Raw genomic sequence first — 22,035 nt, forward strand, 5'->3', positions numbered from 1 at the left:
CAAAACTAGACAAAAACGTCATACTATACTATGTAGTACGTCATACTACACTATGCTGTACAAAATGTGACCATTTTTGGAGAACAAAAATTTGGTCCAAAATTTGACAAAAACGACATACTATACTATGTCGTCCAAAATCTGACAATTTTTTTGAAAAACGTTTTCTTGGCCCAAAACTAGACAAAAACACCATACTATACTATGTAGTACGTCATACTACACTATGCTGTACAAAATGTGACCATTTTTGGAGAAAAAAATTTGGTCCAAAATTTGGCAAAAACGACATACTATACTATGTCGTCCAAAATCTGACAATTTTTTTGAAAAACGTTTTCTTGGTCCAAAACTAGACAAAAACACCATACTATACTATGTAGTACGTCATACTAGACTATGCTGTACAAAATGTGACCATTTTTGGAGAAAAAAATTTGGTCCAAAATTTGACAAAAACGACATACTATACTATGTCGTCCAAAATCTGACAATTTTTTTGAAAAACGTTTTCTTGGCCCAAAACTAGACAAAAACGTCATACTATACTATGTAGTACGTCATACTATACTATGCTGTCCAAAATGTGACCATTTTTGGAGAAAAAAATTTGGTCCAAAATTTGACAAAAAGGACACACTATACTATGTCGTCCAAATTCTGACAATTTTTTTGAAAAACGTTTTCTTGGCCCAAAACTAGACAAAAACACCATACTATACTATGTAGTACGTCATACTACACTATGCTGTACAAAATGTGACCATTTTTTGAGAAAAAAATTTGGTCCAAAATTTGACAAAAACGACATACTATACTGTCGTCCAAAATCTGACAATTTTTTTGAAAAACGTTTTTCTTGGCCCAAAACTAGACAAAAATGTCATACTATACTATGTAGTACGTTATACTATACTATGCTGTCCAAAATGTGACCATTTTTGGAGAAAAAAATGTGGTCCAAAATTTGACAAAAACGACATACTATACTATGTCATCCAAAATCTGACAATTTTTTTGAAAAACCTTTTTTGGTCCAAAACTTGACAAAAACGACATACTATACTATGTCGTCCAAAATCTGACAATTTTTTTGAAAAACGTTTTTCTTGGCCCAAAACTAGACAAAAATGTCATACTATACTATGTAGTACGTTATACTATACTATGCTGTCCAAAATGTGACCATTTTTGGAGAAAAAAATTTGGTCCAAAATTTGACAAAAACGACATACTATACTATGTCGTCCAAAATCTGACAATTTTTTTGAAAAACGTTTTCTTGGCCCAAAACTAGACAAAAACGTCATACTATACTATGTAGTACGTCATACTATACTATGCTGTCCAAAATGTGACCATTTTTGGAGAAAAAAATGTGGTCCAAAATTTGACAAAAACGACATACTATACTATGTCATCCAAAATCTGACAATTTTTTTGAAAAACCTTTTTTGGTCCAAAACTTGACAAAAACGACATACTATACTATGTCGTCCAAAATCTGACAATTTTTTTGAAAAACGTTTTTCTTGGCCCAAAACTAGACAAAAATGTCATACTATACTATGTAGTACGTTATACTATACTATGCTGTCCAAAATGTGACCATTTTTGGAGAAAAAAATTTGGTCCAAAATTTGACAAAAACGACATACTATACTATGTCGTCCAAAATCTGACAATTTTTTTGAAAAACGTTTTCTTGGCCCAAAACTAGACAAAAAAATCATACTATTCTATGTAGTACATCATACTACACTATGCTGTCCAAAATGTGACCATTTTTTGAGGAAAAAAATTTGGTCCAAAATTTGACAAAAACGACATACTATACTATGTCGTCCAAAATCTGACAATTTTTTTGAAAAACCTTTTTTGGTCCAAAACTAGACAAAAACACCATACTACACTGTGTAGTACGTCATACTACACTATGTCGTCCAAACTCCTCCCTCTGATGATCGGACTCTTGGCTATCTATAAAACTAACAAAACAAAACCAATTACAATTACAATTCTCATTTCATCATCATTCATATTTCCAGATAGTCTTTTTTATTATTGTATTATTTTATCGCCTATTTTACTGCTTTATTTATATCTGTATATTTAGCCCTTGTTTCCTCATGCTGTACTTCTTACTCACTTTGCACCGAGCATCTGGAACAAAAACAATTCCCCCCCCCGGGCATTAATGAAGTATTCTGATTGTGATTCTGATGGTTAAATTGTCTGCAGAATCCGGACCCCAACTATAATCACACTTATACTATGACGCTAGTAAGGGGCTGTTTTGTTGTAACAGTGACAACTTCATCACAACGATGACGGCACTACTGAACTTCTCTACTACTCTAATACTCTACAGAATGAAAAAAAAAAAATCAAGCATGACATTTGACTATGCCCTTTCTGAGAGGGGAAATTATCAATAATTTGTCAGTCACTCAGCAGGGGCTTAGAGCAGATATAGACACTCAATAATGTCAGTGCAGGGCCTGCTTCTCTATTTCTGTTTCATAGTTTTCTTTGCTTTGTGGTTTTTGTTTACCTTTGTTTGCAGCTTCAGAAAAAGTTGCTCAACTGTTTAGGCAGTGAAGATGGCAACAGGTCAGTGCACAATCAGCCCCTAGGAGATTCAAACAGGAAACAGGGGCAAAGGTTACAAACTGGAGGAAAATCATCTCCTGACAAGCTTGATACATTAGTTCACACTCCCCCTATTTCACAAGATTAATAGATCATTTGAGGAAATCTTGGAACCAGATCTGAATTTTCATCACTAACCCCCAAAGCTGACCATAACCTACATTCCTGCAAAACATTTTTGAAGGTTAAGGTCCCGGTATACTACCCCAACGCACATCGTGCACATGTCACAATTTTGCATTATCAATGTGCAATGCACATGCAGCCCAGATTTTGGAACCCTGCACAAAGAGAACACAAACTGAATTTCTGATTAGCACCAGCAGTGGTGCGTGAACATAGAGGGCGCCGCGCCAAAAGTGACGTAATATCCTGTGTGAGCTGCAAAATAGTTTTGGATTTCTGACCCCTTGTCATTATTTCTACTACCCTCACACCCCACGCAAAGTAACTTTTACTTAAAGTACGTTTCAAATGAACTACTTTTTTTACTTCTACTTGAGTACATTTTCAGATGACTACTTTTACTTCTACTTGAGTAATATTTCATCAAAGTATTGGTACTTTTACTTGAGTACAATATTATAGGACTTTTTTCCACCTCTGAGCCCCACTCACCAAGCAGAAATATCACAACAGAACAAGTAGTCGTCCAAGGATAGTCATCCGGCCCTGGAATCAGCTGACACCCCCCTACTCCCCTCCTCCGCCAAGGTAGCTCAGCCCCCCCCCCCCCCCCATTGGACTTTGAAAATCTACTCTTAGAGTTGATATTATGGCAACATATAAAATGTATAAAAATATAAACATATTTTAGCCTAATCATTTAGTGCATTGGTTCTCAAAGTGCGGCCCGGGGGCCAATGGTGGCCCGCAGAAACATTTCTGGCGGCCCCGCAATGAATTACAGTTGATAGTTTTAATCCAGGAGCGACTAAGCTTGTTAAATGTTTATTGGACATTACTGGATACAGACCAATAAGTGTAAACAAAAATACTGGGTATTTACCTGGTTTCTATATGGTGTATTTTAGTGTATTATTGGGTAATAAGCTGGTAATAAGCAAGTAGCTACAGCCACCAATTACTAGCTATTTACCCAGTAAATATATGGTAACAGAAATGTGTTACTTGGTATTAACCTGTAATTAGAAGGTAAGAACAATGGCCAAAATACTGGGTAATAACCCAGTAAATTATAAGCGTTATTATATTAATGTTTAAATTACATTATATTAACGCTTATATTACTTAACGTTAAACTGTAGAACTGCAATCTGGTCATTAAAATTATAACAAATGGGATTTCTTTCTGGTTTTTTTCCATCCAGACCATCGGACATGGTTTCCTAAAAATCGATGTTCCCACAAAACAAATCTGTGTTTTCGTTTATCCTCGGTAATTTGCTGTCGGCATGTGGTCTTGCTTGAATTAAGAAGAAGAGGCTTCTTCGGTTCTGATTATTTTCCGTTCTCTCAACGTTTTATAAATAAAGCTATTGTTTTTTTTTGTTGTTGTTGTTTTATAAGAATATGAAAAATATATTACTCTTAGAAATCCCCAAAACTCAGATTAAAAAACACTTTTCTATGTAGATTGTGTTATTGCTGCCCCCCCCCCCCGAGTAATGGAATGGTTTAGCCATTTAAATCAAATTTGTCCCCACTATTGAGAGAACATTTTATCTGTACAGATCCTACTAGATTCTACCTCTTTATGATTTTCTCTTTAGGTCCACTTTAAAAAAAAAAAAAAAGTAAAACGAAACTTAAGGGACAGGAAATGACATCAGCCACAGAGGCTACTGGGAGCTAACAGCAGTTAGCATTTGGAAAAGTGATGTTGTGACATTTCCCCGTCATATATAACATGTATCCACTGGACAGATAAATCCTCTGAGGCTGGAAGTTTGTGTAGAACTCTGTGCTGCACTGTGGAGCCAAGAATAGAACTTTTTAGTGGACTTCCGGTTTTCGGACACCGTTGCCCTCGCCAGCACTCTCGCGTGTTTTTACGGACAAAGCGGAGCTCAGCGAGACAACGATTCCAAGAAGTTAGCGCATTATGACGTCCCAGTGAGCGCGGAAGTCAACATCGTGGTGTTTTATCTCCTGTACTTAGACTGAGGAGGACCACAAAAAAAAAAAAGTGAGTCATCTTTTGGAAATGGGTCCTTAATCCATTTAATTTAATTAAATGTAATCTTTTACCATTTATCTAATACAGAAATTGTAGTGGATTGTTTGTATTTCTAATCTAATATTTCATCGTTTTCAATTACTCATAAATTTATGACTGGACTGTGTTTCAATATATATATATATCTCCTAATGAGCCACAACGACACGAACAATGACGCACACAATGACGCCACGAGGGGTGGGGGGGGGTTGGAGGCAAAGGCAGCATCTGTGAGATTAAGGGCTCGGGGCTCGGAGTGAGCTTTCTCGACATCTCTGTCACAGACAGCAGCGAGGATGAGCGATGGAAACGGTCCTGGAAACAAATCTTGATTTGCCCACCTGTTTGTCGATAAGGAAAACTCAGCTGTCTTGTACCTTTTCCCTCTGTCCTCTTGTGATAGTCTTTAAGACGTTGTTTTTAAGGGTTCATCAATCACTGTGCTTTCACAAAAGGGTCGACTCACCCGCCTTTGATTCCATACAGCCATAAAAAACGTACCAATGTTGCACAAAAACCGAGAAAATGTCCCTTTGGCTGTCGCTCTTAGACATTTTTTTAACTGACAGTTATTTTATAATAACATAGATTGAGGAAGGAGGTCACAATTGATCGGACTTGGACGTGTTTTCCGCTCAGGGCCGTTTCCTCCGCGCTCGCAGGAAGTCAACAAGCGCAAAAGACGATCGTGAACGTTTTGTGGGAAAGTGGAGGGCAATCATAGGAATGGTGAATAGAAGTATCCGCACGTAAAACAATCATCAAATGACACTTGCGGGATTGATTGCAACCTTTTAAAAACTGGTACAAGAGAATCCATAATTACCGCGCGGCATCTTCCCGTGGTAGATTGGGTGATTATCGCGCTCGATTACAGCCAATCACAGACAAATTGCAATCGCAAACAGTGAGGGCACCATCTGCGAGCATAAAAGCGGGGGACGCTCGCCGCGGCGCGTTGTCGTTTTCAGTGATTTTCCCTCCACGTCATAGACGAAAATGTCACCACATGTGGGAACTCAGGGGTGGTGGCATGGGTTGCGGGGGGGGGGGGCGATCTGTGGGAGGAACACCCTCACAAAGCTTCAGTCTTCTGGCACTTCCCGTCTGTCCCTCCCAAGGTGAGAGCATCAGCGTTTCTGGGGGGGGGGGGGGGGGGTCAGATGACGAGTCGGCCTCTGTGATTGGCCGACGCTGCCGGAACGCAGGTGTTCGGTGCATTCTGGGAAGCGTCATTCAGCCTCTCTGTCTATGAATAGTTTCATTTTTTTTTAGATTCAATTCATGCTGTTTTCCTTTCTTTCCTTTTTTTTTTTACATTTGACCCTAATACCATAATTTCTCATGTCGTACTGCTTTAATAAGCTCTTTTTTGAGGTGTGAGTTTTGTTGGTGTTTTACCCCATAACATGTAATTGAATTTCTTTTCTACTCTGCTCGTCTGACACTCATGATTAACTAAGAATTAACACTGGTACAGCGGTTCAGAGGTTCATCCCTTCACCTCTTATTATCGTCATCACTGTCTCTTCCAGCTCTGGACTCATCTGTGACGTCATGGTCTGACAGTTCATCATCTTCATCATCACTGACTGGTCCATGGAGACGGCCTGAAACAGTACAATATGATGATTTCTCTCTGTGTCAGAGTCAATGCAAAACACATTTTTACAATTGGGGACAGATTTGTCATATTTTACGTCCAGCATGTCGATGTAAGGGTTATATTCAGGTTGCCAATATGGGCCCCAAGTGAGTTAATCCAATGTGGGGCCCATGTTGCTGAGACCATATAGGACCGGCATCATTTGCCCACTTCAAGCTCCTGCCCACTTGGTATCCAGGTCGCCTGGTAAAGGAAACTTTAATTCAATCCAGTCCAATCCATTTTATTTATATAGAACATCTATCTATAAAACAAGTTGTGTCCATGTGTATGTCTGTATGTCTCTCTCGCTGACCATTTATCAGATCGCCCTAAGATTGTGGATATGGGTTGAGCATGGCCCGATGGTGTGCATCCTTAATTTTCACATTTTTTGGAGTACTTTTAATTTTCGCTGATTTATCACGCTACACCAGGCAGGCAGCAGCTCATCAGCAGCGGCTGCGCTGTTTGGAGCGCGGAGGTGGGAGTGAAGAGGCTGTCCTCACGGTGGGTGAGACATTTTCACACGGTTCAACGCAGAACACGGTGTTATACCGGAACGACAAAGTCTTTGTCCGTTCGACAATACGTGAGCGCACATTTATTTGGCATTAGCATGCTACTATCTTGCGGCTAACTTGGCGAACCTGTTTCCAAAGGTAAGCTAGCGAGGCTACGATTAGCATTAGCGTAGGGTTAACATGATACAAACACTGTGCAACCTCATTAGGCACAAAGCAATTTTTTTTTTTTTTCAATTAGCATTAGCGTAGCTAGCTGTTGTGACCACTGGCGTGGCTGACTATCACAATGGTTTGCAACGCGAACGCTAATTGAAAATGAAAATTGAAAAAAAAAATTGTTGTGCCTAATGAGGTTGCACAGTGTTTGTATCATGTTAGCCTTTACGTTCCTTATCATGCATTTACCATAACTGAAAAATCATCTTCAGCTCCCACTATTGGAGATTGAGAGCACAAAGTTAAAATACATAAAAAGAACTCTAACAATGACTAAATAAACAAAACGCTAATAGCCTAAATTAACATTAAGAGACATAAAAAAGACTAAAAGACACCAGAGACCACACAATTCTCAGGCTGGGTTAAAAGCCAAGGAGTAAAAGTGAGTTTTAAGACGAGAATTAATTGGACATGGGCTGGATGTGGGCAAACAAAGGCGGGGGCACCATGGAAAACCACAGATAAACCATATAATTATAATCAGCCCAAATATAACAATCATGGGACACACATGGTCATGCTGTAGAAGAACAGTGGAATTTTCAAATTTTGGATTTGTGAAGACGTGAAAGGTCGTCTATAACGTGACTCTGGACTGAAGTAAGTCTCCATGACATCACAGCCGTTAGAATGAAGGTCTCCAACCAAAATCATTCTTAAATTGTGTCTGGGATTTATCACATGTGACTGTTCACATTCAATATTTCTAACCATGGCAGAGGGGGGGGGGGCAATCAATGACACAAAACAGAACAATATCCATCCAGTTTTTATTTTTTCATGAGTCTAACTTTGCACCAGCACAAACAGAAGAACAACAGAGACCAGACTGACAAAAGGGACAGAAGTCTTTTTTTTTTTTTTTTTTTTTTTTTTCTGCTAAAGGTATAGCATCAGAGAGTGACCACCAGGCTGCCTCGAAGGGTAAAATACGACATTGTGAACATTTGACATTTCTAATCTTTTCTAAGCTTTTTGACCGGGGACGTCTGCTGCGTGGGACAAAAGATAAGGAAAATGATGCACAGATGACGAACAGACGCCCCCCAAAGACAACCACTGGAATAATATATGGATTAAAAGAAAAGTTTGGGATAAAACAAGTTACATCACAAAAATGTTCACATTTAACTAATGTGAAATCACGAAGTCCGTCTTCAACAGCTCCAGGCTGAAAATTGGGAAAAGCAGTGCCTAAATCAGTCTATATATTTTTTTTTTATTATTATTCTGTACTGTCTGGAATACTAAAACAACTTATCATTATTATTATAATTATTATTATAGTTATTATTTTTTAACAGTTGAAGGAGATTTACAGTTTTTTTGGGGCCAGATATTCTTAGTTCTTGCTTTTCTTCTTCTTCTCTTGGAGGAAGTCGTTGCAGGCGACGGTCAGAGCGGCCACCAACACCACAAACTCGTTGAAATCCACCTCGTTGTCTTTGTTCGAGTCCAGGTCGTTCATGATCTTCTCCACCATCCTCGGGTCCTTCTGACACTGAACGGAGAAACCAGAAAAGAACATTAATCCAACAAACAAGGGGAACGTCTTAGTGATTTTTTTTTTTTCTTCGTATAATTGCCTATACACTGTAGGACAGAAATATCTGACACGTGTAGAATGAGCGGATGTTTGTTATTGGATTGACTCGAGGTTGAATGTGTCCACCTGAGTCCGGCGACGATGTCGATGTTTAATGACCCGTGAGCTGCGGCTGATCGCCGCCAAGACGTTTACTGCTCCGGTTAAATCCACGGGGGATTTGTGGTCTTACGTGTGATCGTTATGTTGTGAGACTTTCAATATTTTTAATTAAAAACCCACTCCAACACCACCCTCAGCAGGGATGGTGGGGCGGAGCGTACAGTACATGTGACTCTATGTTATATGGCTATAAATACTGAAATTAATGCTTCAAAAACATGAATAATCACCTAAAGCAAATAAAAACGGAGATAAGATAAGGTAAGATAAGCACTTTTTATTCATCCCTTAAGCGGCAGCAAACCCTTATCTGTCCCCTTCAGTTAAATAAGAATAGAAACAAGAATACAAACACAATAGGGTGAATAATATATAAATGTACACATGGATACTTTATACAATAACACGTACATAAAAAACAATGTAAGACAGTTTTTTAATGAAGTAGATGCAAAAAAAATTGTCTGTTTTTGAGATTTCTGAGGGAATGAGACAGGTTTAAGGTGTTTTGTACAGTGACGTAAACCGAAATAAAACTAAGTAATAAACTACACTCTTAGAAATAAAAGTGCTAAGTAGAACCATATAAGGTTCTTAGGCTTGTCCTCATAGGAGAACCCTTTTTTGGCTCCAGGGTTAGGGTTAGGGTTATCATAAAGGTTCCACCAAGAACCCTTTAAAACCCTTTATTCAGGAAAGGGGTGTTTAAAGGGTTCTCTGGATCAAAATAGTTCTTACAGGAAGAACCAAGAACCCTTGAAAAACCCCTTTCTTCGGGAAAGGGTTTTTCAGGAGCAAATGGTTCCAGGTAGAACCTCAGCCCTTGTAGAAGGACCCTTTTGGAACCCTTATTTCTAAGAGTGTAAAGGAAACGATCTAAATGATCTAAACGGGCCATTTAAAAAGCTAAACCGCACCGTACACTAATCATAAACACTAATTTAGAAGGCACCTTATCGATATTACCCACTGGTAAATTGTTAAAGAAGACTGAGGGAGAATGTTGGCCTCTCTCTCGTGGGGCTGCGTCTATTCTCAGAGGTGACTGTAGCCTGTGGGGATGTGATGACATCATGGAGGTGTCTATATTTGGAGGCGATACGGGCCACTGGTGATGGTGATGATGATGGTGATGATGATGCTAGAGCACCTGAGGCTTCCCGTACCATATGAGGAGGACGACAACAAGGAAAAAATAATCTTCGAGGGTTTTTTAGGTCCGACACTTTGGTCTCAATCACTGTGGAAACGGCGGCCTCGCGTGCACGTATCCGCTATCAGACGCGCTCAGGGGGCCGAGGATTATATTGCAAACACCCTTATCTGTCCCATTCTTTATTTCCCCACAGTGCTGCGGCGTGAGCGCCACCGGCAGTTACACTATCACAGACGGATAGCGGTGGATAAGAAAAGTGATTTCCTTGAACAAGGTCAGAGAGCTGAGTTCTCCTAGTATATATATATATATACAGAGAGAGAGAACAAACAGGCATTTTCTCATTGTTCCTTTAAGACAGTGAGCAGGGATTTTCAATAGCCACTGTTCACTTCTGGTCATTATACAAGATCTGAGCCAATACGGCGAGAATGTAAAGGTCACACCTCGGTGCTTTTACACATTCCCAGTAATTAAGAGGATGGCTATTCTGCATGTTTTCCACCTCCTCCTCTACCAACCCTACAGAGCTTCTGCTGCTTATCGAAAAGCATAACAAGTATACGGCTGTTTTTTTAAATCATCAAAATGAGGCTTATTTTGACGTAGCATCTCGGAAAACAACGCTACGGAACGGTCATTCCCGGAGACAAGACCAGAGGATGGCTATTCTGCATGTTTTCCACCTCCTCCACCAACCAACCTTACAGATCTTCTGCTACTTATTAAAAAGCATAACAAGTATACGGCTGTTTTTTAAAATCATCAAAATGAGGCTTATTTTGACGTAGCATCTCGGAAAACAACGCTACGGAACGGTCATTCCCGGAGACAAGACAAGAGGATGGCTATTCTGCATGTTTTCCACCTCCTCCACCAACCAACCCTACAGATCTTCTGCTACTTATTAAAAAGCATAACAAGTATACGGCTGTTTTTTTTTTAAATCATCAAAATGAGGCTTATTTTGACGTAGCATCTCGGAAAACAACGCTGCGGAACGTTCATTCCCGGAGACAAGACAAGAGGATGGCTATTCTGCATGTTTTCCACCTCCTCCACCAACCTTACAGAGCTTCTGCTACTTATCGAAAAGCAAGTATACGGCTGGTTTTTTTTAGTCTTATTTTGACGTAGCATGTTGGAAACCAATGCTACGGAACGGTCATTCCAAGATTTTTAAGTAAAACGTGTCAAATGAAGCTGTGACTGAGTGTTTCTTGGAAATAGCTTCATACGTTTGTTATGATGGATTTTAGGCCATCCCTGAAACAGGAGGTTTTAATCTCAAGGGACTTGACCCGCCGTGAAAAGTGAAAAGAAAAGGTCAAATACCGTGAGGAAGTCATTGAGCTCGCTGTTCAAAAGCTCCTTCAGCTCGCCCTTGTTGAGCTTCATCGCGTCGCCCTCGTTTCCAGAGTAGTTGTAGAAAACCGATATCAGCGCGTCCATCGCGCCCTCGAGCTGGCTCGGCATTTTTTCCTCGTTTATTTTTTCTGAGCTGGGAGCAAAAAAGCTTTTGCTGCGTCCTGAATTGGGAAAATATTATTTCACGGTTAAAAACATTCAATGGAGTCAGATGAAGTCAAGACTGCAGGAAAGCGGACGGTGTTCTCACCTGGTTAGAGTCCTGTGCGAATGTGGCGAGAGGCGTCGCGGGCAGAGCTTGTTTGTTAGGAAACGAGGAGAGGCTAAAGTGAGCCTTCCTCTGTCTGTGTGTCAGATAATTAATTCCACAGGTGAGACGCCCATGGTAACTGTCTTTCTTTCCACGTCCTAATCATTGAGGTTAAGTGAAAAACAACACATGTACCAGTGTAACCCCCACCCCTCCCCCCCCCCCCCCCCCCCCCCGGAGGCCCCTTGGGTAATCATCAGGCCCAGTGTTTCTATGGCTCCCATCCGCCCGTGTCATCGAGACTTTTTTTAGCGGGGGAAATTATAGCAACTGTGTCATAGTAGTTAATGAGAAGTGGAAACATTACCTGAGATCATTGTGAGGTATTTTGCTCAGGGTTATTAAAGGTTCAGTGAAGCATTTTTTTTTTCCCTTTATATTTGTTTAAGTAATTATTTTCAATTTAAAAGGACACATATTATTATAATAATAATAATAATAATAATGCATTTTATTTGGAGGCACCTTTCATTAAACCCTATTTCTCCAAGTTAACCTAGTTCCCTGGTGTCCTAATGAACATGTCTGTGACATGCTTTGGTCAAAATACCATAAGGATGAAGCACCACAGCAGTTCAATCACCCTGCCAAAACAGCCCTGTTCAGAACGCTCGGTTTAGTAGTATCTCTTTAAGTCCACCTTAAAGGTCCACCTTAAAAATTTAAAGTAAAATTAAACTTAATGGACAGGAAATTAGATCAACTACAGAGGCTACTGGGTTAGCATTTGGAAAAGTGATCATTTGCAGGCTCTAGCAGGCACATTGCTGTCATATATAACATGTATCCACTGGACAGATAAATCCTCTGAGGCTGGAAGTTTGTGTAGAACTCTGTGCTGCACTGTGGAGCCAAGAATAGAACTTTTCACTGATGGTTCCAGTAAGAACCATTTTGATCCAGAAAACCCTTTAAAACCCCTTTCCTGAATAAAGGGTTTAAAAGTGTTCTTGGTGGAACCTTTATAAAAAAGGTTCTACCTATGAGGACAAGCCGAAGAACCTTATATGGTTCTACTTAGCACATTTTTTTCAAAGAGTGTAGAGGATGTCATAAAAAAAGGGAAACTATGAATAAATTCCATGAAACATAACATACATTAAATTCCTTATCGTTCATTTTCAGTTATGGCTTTCAAACAGAGGAAAACATAACTTAAAGTAACACTGAATTATATTTTTTTTTACCCTTTTTTTGGCTTTATTATATGGCAAAAGCTGTTCAAGGATGGTGGTGCAGGACTATGATGCTGGAGATATATGACCTGAATATATTTAAATATTAATCAAAATGTCAAAATTATTATTTTCCCAAGTCTGAAATATGTTGATTTCATATTACTGGAAAAACACAAACATGTTTTGTATGGTAAGTATAGAGTATGTGGCTTGAAGCTGAAAATACTGCGTTGATATTTTAGATAAACGGTACGTTGTTGTACAACAATTTTTACAAATCTTTTTTTCTGGCATATCAATTTATTTCATCAGATTGTTGTGTCTTAATATAAATATTCTCATTCAACATCCTGCTATTTTTGCCTTTCCTCTTATTGACTGCTTGTGTAAAAATCGTCGATATTCTGTGTTAATCTCAGTCTCACGTCACATAATTCCCACAGGTTCACAGTCTGACTCCTTCCATCTCACTTTGTGTATTTTCACATTCATGTTGTGTACAGATAAATTTAAAAAATGTACAATTTTCTATTGTTTCTATTTTTTAACCTCCAGGTCCCTTTCTCCCTTTGACCTTGTCACATAAACGGCGCCTCATCGACACTCGTCATCTGTCATTTTGTTTCCCTCTCGTGTACGTGATCCACCTAACCCCCACCCCCCCAGTGTCCAACCTGACAGTGGAGAACAACACATCCGTTCAGTCTGCAGCCCCTTTGGGGATGTCACTGCCGCAACTTTCCATTTGTCGAGGTGATGAAACAGTTTCCCCCCCTCGCGGCCGCCGCACATCACTCAGCGTCTGTCTTTGACGCAAACGGACACCGTGTCAAATACCGTGATGTTTGGAGTCCAAAGCAAATGTGTTTGGTGTTAGATATTCCGTTCATATTCATTCATTCATTGCTTTACCGCTTTATCGTCCACATGAGGGTCACGGTGAGCTGAAGACATAGAGGATAAGGCTGGGTCAACCATCCTCTACCATCATCATGGACAATTTAGAGCAGTGGTCAGCAAATGGTGGCCTTTGGGACAAAACTGGTTCGCCGGTATTAATATTTGGTCCGGTATTAATTAAAAAATGAGTTAATAATTTGCTTATGTTTAGAAAAATGACAAAGTCATGCACAATTCAGATGCAAATTTGCCCCTTTTTTTTGTATAAAATGTTATTGTTGACCTCTACAAGGAGGTATACGGTTTCCCCAGAGTTTGTTTGTTTGTTTGTTTGTTTGTCTGTCTGTTAGCAACATAACTCGAAAAATCACAGACGGATTTGGATGACATTTTCAGGAACCAGGAACAAGTGATTCATTTGAATTTTGGGGCGTGATCCGTAGACGCTATCGCTATTTTGTATCGCTATTTTGCGGTGGGGCTGAGCTGCCTTGGTGTAGGTCTGTGCTCTCCGAGTGCTTTTCTAGTTTAGCACGAAAAAAAACCAAACAGATTTTGCCTCATGAAGATATGATGGGTTTTTTTGCCCGGTATTCAATTGCTTGTATAAAAAAAAAAAAAGTCATGTATGAATGAATTAATGCTTTATTTCAAAAGAAAGTAAACTTAAAACAAACAAACAAAACCAATGGGTCAATTAGTCAAACAACAATGATAGTCAAAACAATAATAACATGTAGGATGAAGCATAAGCTTATTTAAACCTACCGCCCTTTCTCCACTACTCAATTACCATCAAACCCAAATTTACATATTTACAAAATAGAAAATAAATAGAGTCAAATTTAAATAACTACATAAATCATTCATGTTAAAGCCCTTCTTCCTCCATGTGTTTGTACACAGTGCCCGCTGATGTTCTAAGTTAAATTCTCCCCTCAGATTATAACCCCCAGCTTTGTTAAAGAAGAACTTTTTCAATATTTCCAGGAAGTACTGCTAGGCAACAGTGCTAGCCAACTCCGTGTGACCCCTTCCATCACAAAGAGCATTAATGGCACTTTCAACTGAAAAAAAAGCTCAAACTTTGTATTTCTTCCTGAACATATCTCGCCCCCTGGAGGTGAAGACGTCTTCCACTCTCACTGAGTCCTGCACCTGCTGATGAACTCAGACGTGACTCCTGTTCCTGAAGGTGTTTCCTTCTCACACCTTTAGTGCTGTTGACACACAGCGCTGTCGCAAAGCCTTGAGCAGCAAAAAAAAAAAAAAAAACAGGAACGGGAACACGTTTATGAGGATGTTTTCACACGTCTACATCACTGCCCACAACCCCCCGAAATGCCGTTGAGAAATGTAGTGGTGAAATGGCATTTCAGTCTTAATGTCATGTCGGTGACTGTTCGCTCACCCTTCATGACACAGTTCTTTAACATGCTGTAACTGCAGCTGAAGAAACCTTATATTATTTTGTCTGGCAAGGTAAATGAATCTGTGAGAGAGCTTTCGTAACACTTCATATTTGAAGTGTGGCCGTATGAGTCGCTGACACATTGTCAGCGCTGTGTGAGAAAACCAGCCAGCGGCGCGGTTGTTAACGGGCCCCAGGTCGCTCCAATGTGACCAATTGTAGTCTGTATTTATAGTATTAGTCTTTTCAATCATTCATTTTCTACCGATTAATACTTTCTACACATAAATACATTCGCAAGTTGATCACAACTACACTACAGTGTGTTATAAACCATTTATAAAACACTGTAGTGGTTATAAATGGCACATAACGGTTGTGATTCTAATATTAAAGGCGCCATATGTAAGAATGTGGCCAAAAACGGTTACTACACTCAAATTCAAAACACCGAGGTCTTTTTACGTTTCGTTTTTTCTCCGCCATCGTAGCTCAAACGTAACTGGCAACCCGTGGGTTGCTCGGCAGATGAGACTCTACTGACTGCAATGATTGGTAGACGGCTGTAGGTGGCGCCACATGCCAAAACGTGATTTGCAGTCTGCAAAATATATATTTTTAACGCAAATATTGGTGAGTTCAGTTTTTATATGAACATTATTCAAATTATCATTATACAAACTTTCATGTTCACACTTTATACAACTTTAGTTGACATCGGAGGTATAATATATATATATATATATATATATATATGTATATATAGTTCTTCGTCACTTCCTACCTCAAAGATAAATTTAGAACGTATCGATCATGGTTGGTCATAAATAGTGGATTTTAAGTAACTGATAAGGTAATAGGATGTGACACATATATATATATATATATATATTATATACTTTTATCCGGGTTATATTAAGATGTCTCGAACAGAGGGGTCTGCTCGTTTAATCTGTTGACTGATTGTGGAGCACGTCTGTCGGATAAAGACGGATAAAAGAGAAAAGGTTGCCTCATAAAAACAGCTTTTTATTTTTATACATTGATTAGTTGGGCATCTGTAAGTTCAGTAAGATAAATCGTATTTATTTTTCAACAAATCTGATTTATTTCCTATTTTCTTTTGGCATCGTCGCTCTTTTGATTCTCTAAATGTCAGGTCTGCTTCTGAGAGCGCGATAGAGACGCTAAAGCGTGTCCATTAACTATCTTGATCTCGGCTCGAAGCAGAAGCAGAAGCAGAAGCAGAAGCAGAAGCAGCAGACATGGGCCTGTGCAGTGTTTGGTGGACACCATGTGGCAGCAGAGCGCAGAGGATAAGCTCACACACTCACACTCTGAGGTGAATCGGGGAGTCTCACACCTTGTCAGCGCCTCACGGACACTCTCACCGTGATGAGGTGGCGGCAACACACAAGTGAGTCAAGAGTCAAAATGTGGTCCGTTATTGACCTCATCCATCCTTCTTCTTATCATTTCTGACAATGTGCCAACAGTCATTTTTCAATTCTTTTTGAGGACCGTGATGAGACTGCACTCTTAGAAATAAGGGTTCCAAAAGGGTTTCTTCTACAAGGGGCTGAGGTTCTACCTGGAACCATTTGCTTCTGAAAAACCCTTTCCTGAAGAAAAAAGGATTTTCAAGGGTTCTTGGTAACATTAATGGTTTCAGTAAGAACCATTTTGATCCAGAGAACCCTTTAAAACCCTTTTCCTGAATAAAGGGTTTTAAAAGAGTTCTCCTATGAGGACAAGCCGAAGAACCTTATACGGTTCTACTTAGCACTTTTATTTCTAAGAGTGTGGGGAAGACCTTCTGCCTTGAGCTAATAGTTATTTATACTCTACTTTATGAGCCAGGTCATGATTGTATAAATAAAAGTGCTAAGTATAACCTTATAAGGGTCTTCAGCTTGTCCTCATAGGAGAACCCTTTTTGGCTCCAGGTAGAACCTTTTTTTTTTATAAAGGTTCCACCAAGAACCTTTTTAAAACCCTTTATTCAGGAAAGGGGTTTTAAAAGGTTCTCTGGATCAAAATGGTTCTTACTGGAACCATTAGTGTTACCAAGAACCCTTGAAAAACCCTTTCTTTTCAGAAGCAAATGGGTTCCAGGTAGAACGTCAGCCCTTGTGGAAGGATCCTTTTGGAAACCTTATTTTTAAGAGTGTCTGCGGATTCATTTTATTAGCAGGAAGTTGTCCTCATTTGTGTATGAATTGGCTTAATGAAAGTGCTATGCTGAGGTTTCTTCCAATTCTGGTGAGAATTCTGTGAGACCTAATGTTAAATCTTTATGTTCCTGCTCTCGAGTCCAAGTGACTGAGCCGAAAACAAATGCATGTCTTCTGAAATACTGTTTAGTTTAGCTATTTTTTTCTTTAACTCACTTTCCATTCCCCCGTTGCTCTCTCTTTTACTGTAATTTGCGCCACTGTTGAAATGCATTCTTGATTTTCCTCAGCGTCAGGACCCAAGAGCAGCACAACTCACGGGAGAGTGCAAGTGAAAAAAAAAAAAATACAAATTAATTAGCGTCACACAGGCGCAGAAGACAAACAGACAGCAGAGACAGGCAAAAACGAAAGGGCGCGAGGGTAAAGTCAAAAAGATCCCAGAAATCATAGTGGGTGGGGGGGGGGGGGGGGGGTGGCAATGATACAGCACAAACTTATAACTCATAAAACAGGGAGTTAAATCCACAAAATTTGACACCAAGACAAAAGCAACCCAATTTGGATAGTGAAATACCAACTAAATCAAAGCATGACAAGTAAATAAAAGGTCATGGTTGAAGGTCACGACAGAGGTTTTGCAAAGTTAATAAATTGCAGTGTTGGGTTGATAAGAAAAAAAAGACCTTTCTAGGTTTTTTTCATGTTTTTCACTCCACTGTGACATGGACACGAGCCTGAATCACACTTTTCACATGAAATACACAGATATCTGCATCGTCAGTGCCAGTGAAACCAGTTTGCTGTGTTATCCGTTGAAAAGCCTCCTCTGCGGTGTTTGCACAAGACCAACAGTCCAGATTTACACAGGACAAGGTTTCATCAGCTGTAGTGTTGACACAAAACTCCATTCATGGATCTTAACACTGTCAAAGTGCTTCCCGTACATCACTCATCATGGGCTGATTCTCCCACAGCTTTTGAAGAACAAATCATTGTTAGTTGCTCAAAACACAGAAACAATCGTCTTCATTCATTCATTATTTTATTAAGTGTGCATCTTTGGTGAAAACCTGAGTTTTATTGCCCTCTATTGGCCAATCAGAGGAATCACAGAGTGTTCCTGACCGTTCATGTTCAGTGTGAACTTGTGTTTTCCTATTCAAGGCTGTGTATGTGTGTGTGGTTTTTTTGTTTGTTTTTAAACGCCACTTACATGTAGGGACGTATATCGTTAGGATTTTATCAACCTTAAGTAACTTTTACTCTAAGTACATTTTAAACAAGCTACTTTTCTTCACTTCAACTTGTGCTTTTACTAAACTAGTGCAGTGCCCGTAGGAAGTATGTTTTCCTATAGTGGTAGCTGAATTAGATTTTTCAGTTATGGTTATGCATGATAAGGAACTTAAAGGCTTACATAATACAAACACTGTGCAACATCATGACGCACAACGCATTTTTTTTTTTTTTCTTCAATTAGCATTAGCGTAGCTAGCTGTTTTGTGACTGTCACTGGCGTGGCTGGCGGTCACAAAAAAAGCTAGGTATGCTAATGATAAAAAAAAACCGTGTTGTGCCTCATGAGATTGCACAGTGTTTGTATTATGTTAGCCCGCCACTTATGCTAATCGTAGCCTTGCTACTTTACCTTTGGATATAGGTACGCAAAGTTAGCCGCAAAATAGTAATCATGCTAATGCTAAATAAATATGTGCTCGCGTACTGGTGAACGGACACCATGTTCTGCATTGAATCGTGTGAAAATGAGCTGCGGCCTACCTGTTGTTGACACTCTGACAATCCTGATAGTTTTGCTTGACACAAGTCCATTTTCAAATGAAGGATTCAGTATACAAATAATGCTACATTCTATCTATTCGCTAAGACCAAATAGGCAGAATTTTACTTTATCACCACTAAAGTTACTCACTGCAGCTTTAACGTTCACCTAAAGACACAGTGAGAGACCCTTAGTTTTGCTTAGTTTTAGAATTTCACGAGAATTTCTGAAACCTGATATTATTAAAACCTCAGTTAAGCTCATAATTATTGGGTCACACCATGGAAACAAAGTCAGTTTTGAAAACTCTTTTCTATAAACAAACTCAAACTGAGCAATAAGCAAACAACAACAGTCGGAAAGGAAGTGCTTTTGAATACAGTGTCCCATATTTGACAGCTCGCTTATGATTAATTACTCTTTTGGGCTTGTGTGTGCGTTTATGTCTGGGGGGGGGCGGGGGGGGGGGCAGAGAGGCTGATTACTATCTCGTATTTCATCTCCATTAATTTTCTTTATTTTGTTGATATTCACAAAAAAATAAGACGCCGCCCCCATTCGTTCTGTGACAAAGTCGAGCTCACGGACGGAAGCATTCGCTCCATGATTTGGGTCAAAAATGAGCACTGTTGTGGCCTGGTTCCTGAGTCCTGGCGCTGGTCCTAGCACCATGAAAAAGAGCCCTTTTTACAGAGTGCCGTCTTTTGAAATTTGGGGGGGGGGGGGGGTGTTGGGATGGGGTGGAGGTGGGGCTTGAATATACATAAGAAGCTAAGACAGCCCCCTCCAGACCAATTTGGCACAACCTCACCAGACAATTTGCTTTTGCTTAGCCAATACAAGCACGCTGATTGGACCTCTCCATTTGTTTAGACTCTTCTTTTTTGTTGTTCTCGACTGGCTCTCGTTAGAAAATAATCCTCTTGGACGAGAAACGCTGTGTTAGTGATGAGCACAGGCAGGGTAATCAGAACCGAGGTTTTTTTCTGGATGTCGAATGTGGACAATGAACCTGGGGGTCGGTCCCAGAACTTAGTCCTGCAGCCTTTTTGGGACTACCTCAATCAGAACCACCATGACCTCCTGAGAAGCCCTCTCTTCCCTGTGGTCCTCTCCGTCACCACCTACTTCTTCCTGGTTGGTCTTTACACCGCGTTGGACCTGCTGGCTCCCACTTGGCCGTGCATCAACCGCCACAGGCTCCACCCCGAGAGACCAGTCACCTGGCCCAACATCTGGACTACGCTGAGCGTCACCGTCTACAACCACCTGCTTTACATCTTTCCTGCCGCGGTGGCACAGTGGCTGTGGAGACCGCCCACCCCGCTGCCTCGCGAAGCGCCCACTCTCTGGAGCTTCTTCCTGGGCATCCTGGGCTGCATGGTCGTCTTTGACTTCCAGTATTACCTGTGGCACCTGCTGCACCATCGGATTCCCTGGCTGTACCGCACCTTCCACGCCGTGCACCACCAGTACAACCAGCCCTTCAGCCTGGTCACCGAGTACCTGTCCGGCTGGGAGTTGTTCTGCGTGGGCCTTTGGGCTACGGTGGACCCCATCCTGCTCCGGTGCCACTGCCTCACCACATGGGGCTTCATGGTCTTCAACGTGTACGTGTCCACCGAGGACCACTGCGGTTACGACTTCCCGTGGGCCATGCACAACTTGGTGCCCTTCGGCCTTTGGGGCGGTGCACCCAAGCACGACGCTCACCACCAGCGTCCTGCGACTAACTTTGCCCCGTTTTTTGCACACTGGGACTGGCTGGCGGGAACCCACACCACGCCAACTCCGTCCGGCCACTCCGTCGCTGCAGAGCCAGACGAGCCGAAGGGGAGTAAAGACTGAAGAGCTCGTTCTCTCACTTCTTTTATTCCAGCACTATACACTTTCTCTCTCTTATATTATTAAACCCACTCTCTCCGTTGTGATATCCTCCACTGCTTTCTAACAGACCACGGATATTCTTCAAAGTTTAGCATCTGATTATGACTAACAAGTATGAGAAGAACAATGCACTGTTGCACTATATCACTGTTTCTTAGCTTCCCTGGTGAAAAATTAAAAGAGAAACTGTGAAAAATTATTATTTGATCGATTTATTCAAGATTGGTTGTGCTCGTCCAGTTGAGAATGTTGCCGATGCTGGATGGTGAGATCCGTCAGAGCCCTCTCTCTCCCTCCTCGGCACCGACCCTCTCACTCCCGCGCATGAATAGCGCTCTTTTAGCTGCATCCCAGTATGATGCGTGGGTGCAATACTAATCCATCATATTATGCTCCCACTCCCTCAGACAAAATGCTCTTACGGGAAGAGATCTTCATTATTAAACTCCCCCAAAACAAAGAACACAACCTTAAGTCTATTGCTGCCAAACTTAATACATACTTCGGTGTGTTGTGTATTGACTTTTGTATTCCTGTGAGCCTGGACTGCAAAAAAAAAAAAGAGAGGATCTTTGTCTAGCAAATTCTGCCAGAGGAGATCAAATTAGCAGAGTCTATTTCCTGTTTTATTTCACTTAAAAACACATAATCTTGTTTTTTTATTATAAAAATTAGGATATTTTTTAACTTCTTAATCTATAGGACAACACTAGAACAGGTGACATTCTTTAGAATTCTAGACCTGACATTCCCACTGACTGTCTGGACTAACAGATGGTATTATTTTGGACGCTAGCCTTTAATATAAGATTTACTAAAAGAGGATATTCTCTAAATTAATCCGTGAGATATCTCTTTAAAAAAGGGCTGATTTAGTGACTCAAAATACCGTTTTACCAGAAATGCACTCTTATAAATTACTTGTTTGGGTTTCG

General features: G+C 40.4%; 2 protein-coding genes across 2 annotated transcripts; one reads left to right on the forward strand and one right to left on the reverse strand.

Annotated features, from left to right (window-relative positions):
* Positions 1-8,567: 8,567 nt before the first annotated feature.
* On the reverse strand, positions 8,568-11,833 carry s100z (S100 calcium binding protein Z; the record flags this gene model as incomplete). The annotated part of the gene is made up of 3 exons (XM_083886842.1): positions 11,708-11,833; positions 11,425-11,618; positions 8,568-8,726 (listed from the first exon to the last, which is right to left on the reverse strand). Exons 2-3 carry the CDS (start codon positions 11,563-11,565, stop codon positions 8,568-8,570), a joined length of 300 nt encoding a protein of 99 aa, XP_083742968.1. The 5' UTR covers positions 11,566-11,618; positions 11,708-11,833.
* An 8,328-nt stretch (positions 11,834-20,161) lies between these two features.
* Positions 20,162-21,061, forward strand: ch25hl2 (cholesterol 25-hydroxylase like 2; the record flags this gene model as incomplete). Its single annotated transcript, XM_083888897.1, has 1 exon — positions 20,162-21,061. The coding sequence occupies one exon, from the start codon at positions 20,162-20,164 to the stop codon at positions 21,059-21,061; it is 900 nt and encodes a 299-aa protein (XP_083745023.1).
* Between the last annotated feature and the right edge of the window lie 974 nt (positions 21,062-22,035).

This window comes from Microchirus variegatus, assembly GCF_963457635.1.
Source record: "Microchirus variegatus genome assembly, chromosome: 1".
In the NCBI taxonomy this organism is placed as follows: Eukaryota; Metazoa; Chordata; class Actinopteri; order Pleuronectiformes; family Soleidae; genus Microchirus; species Microchirus variegatus.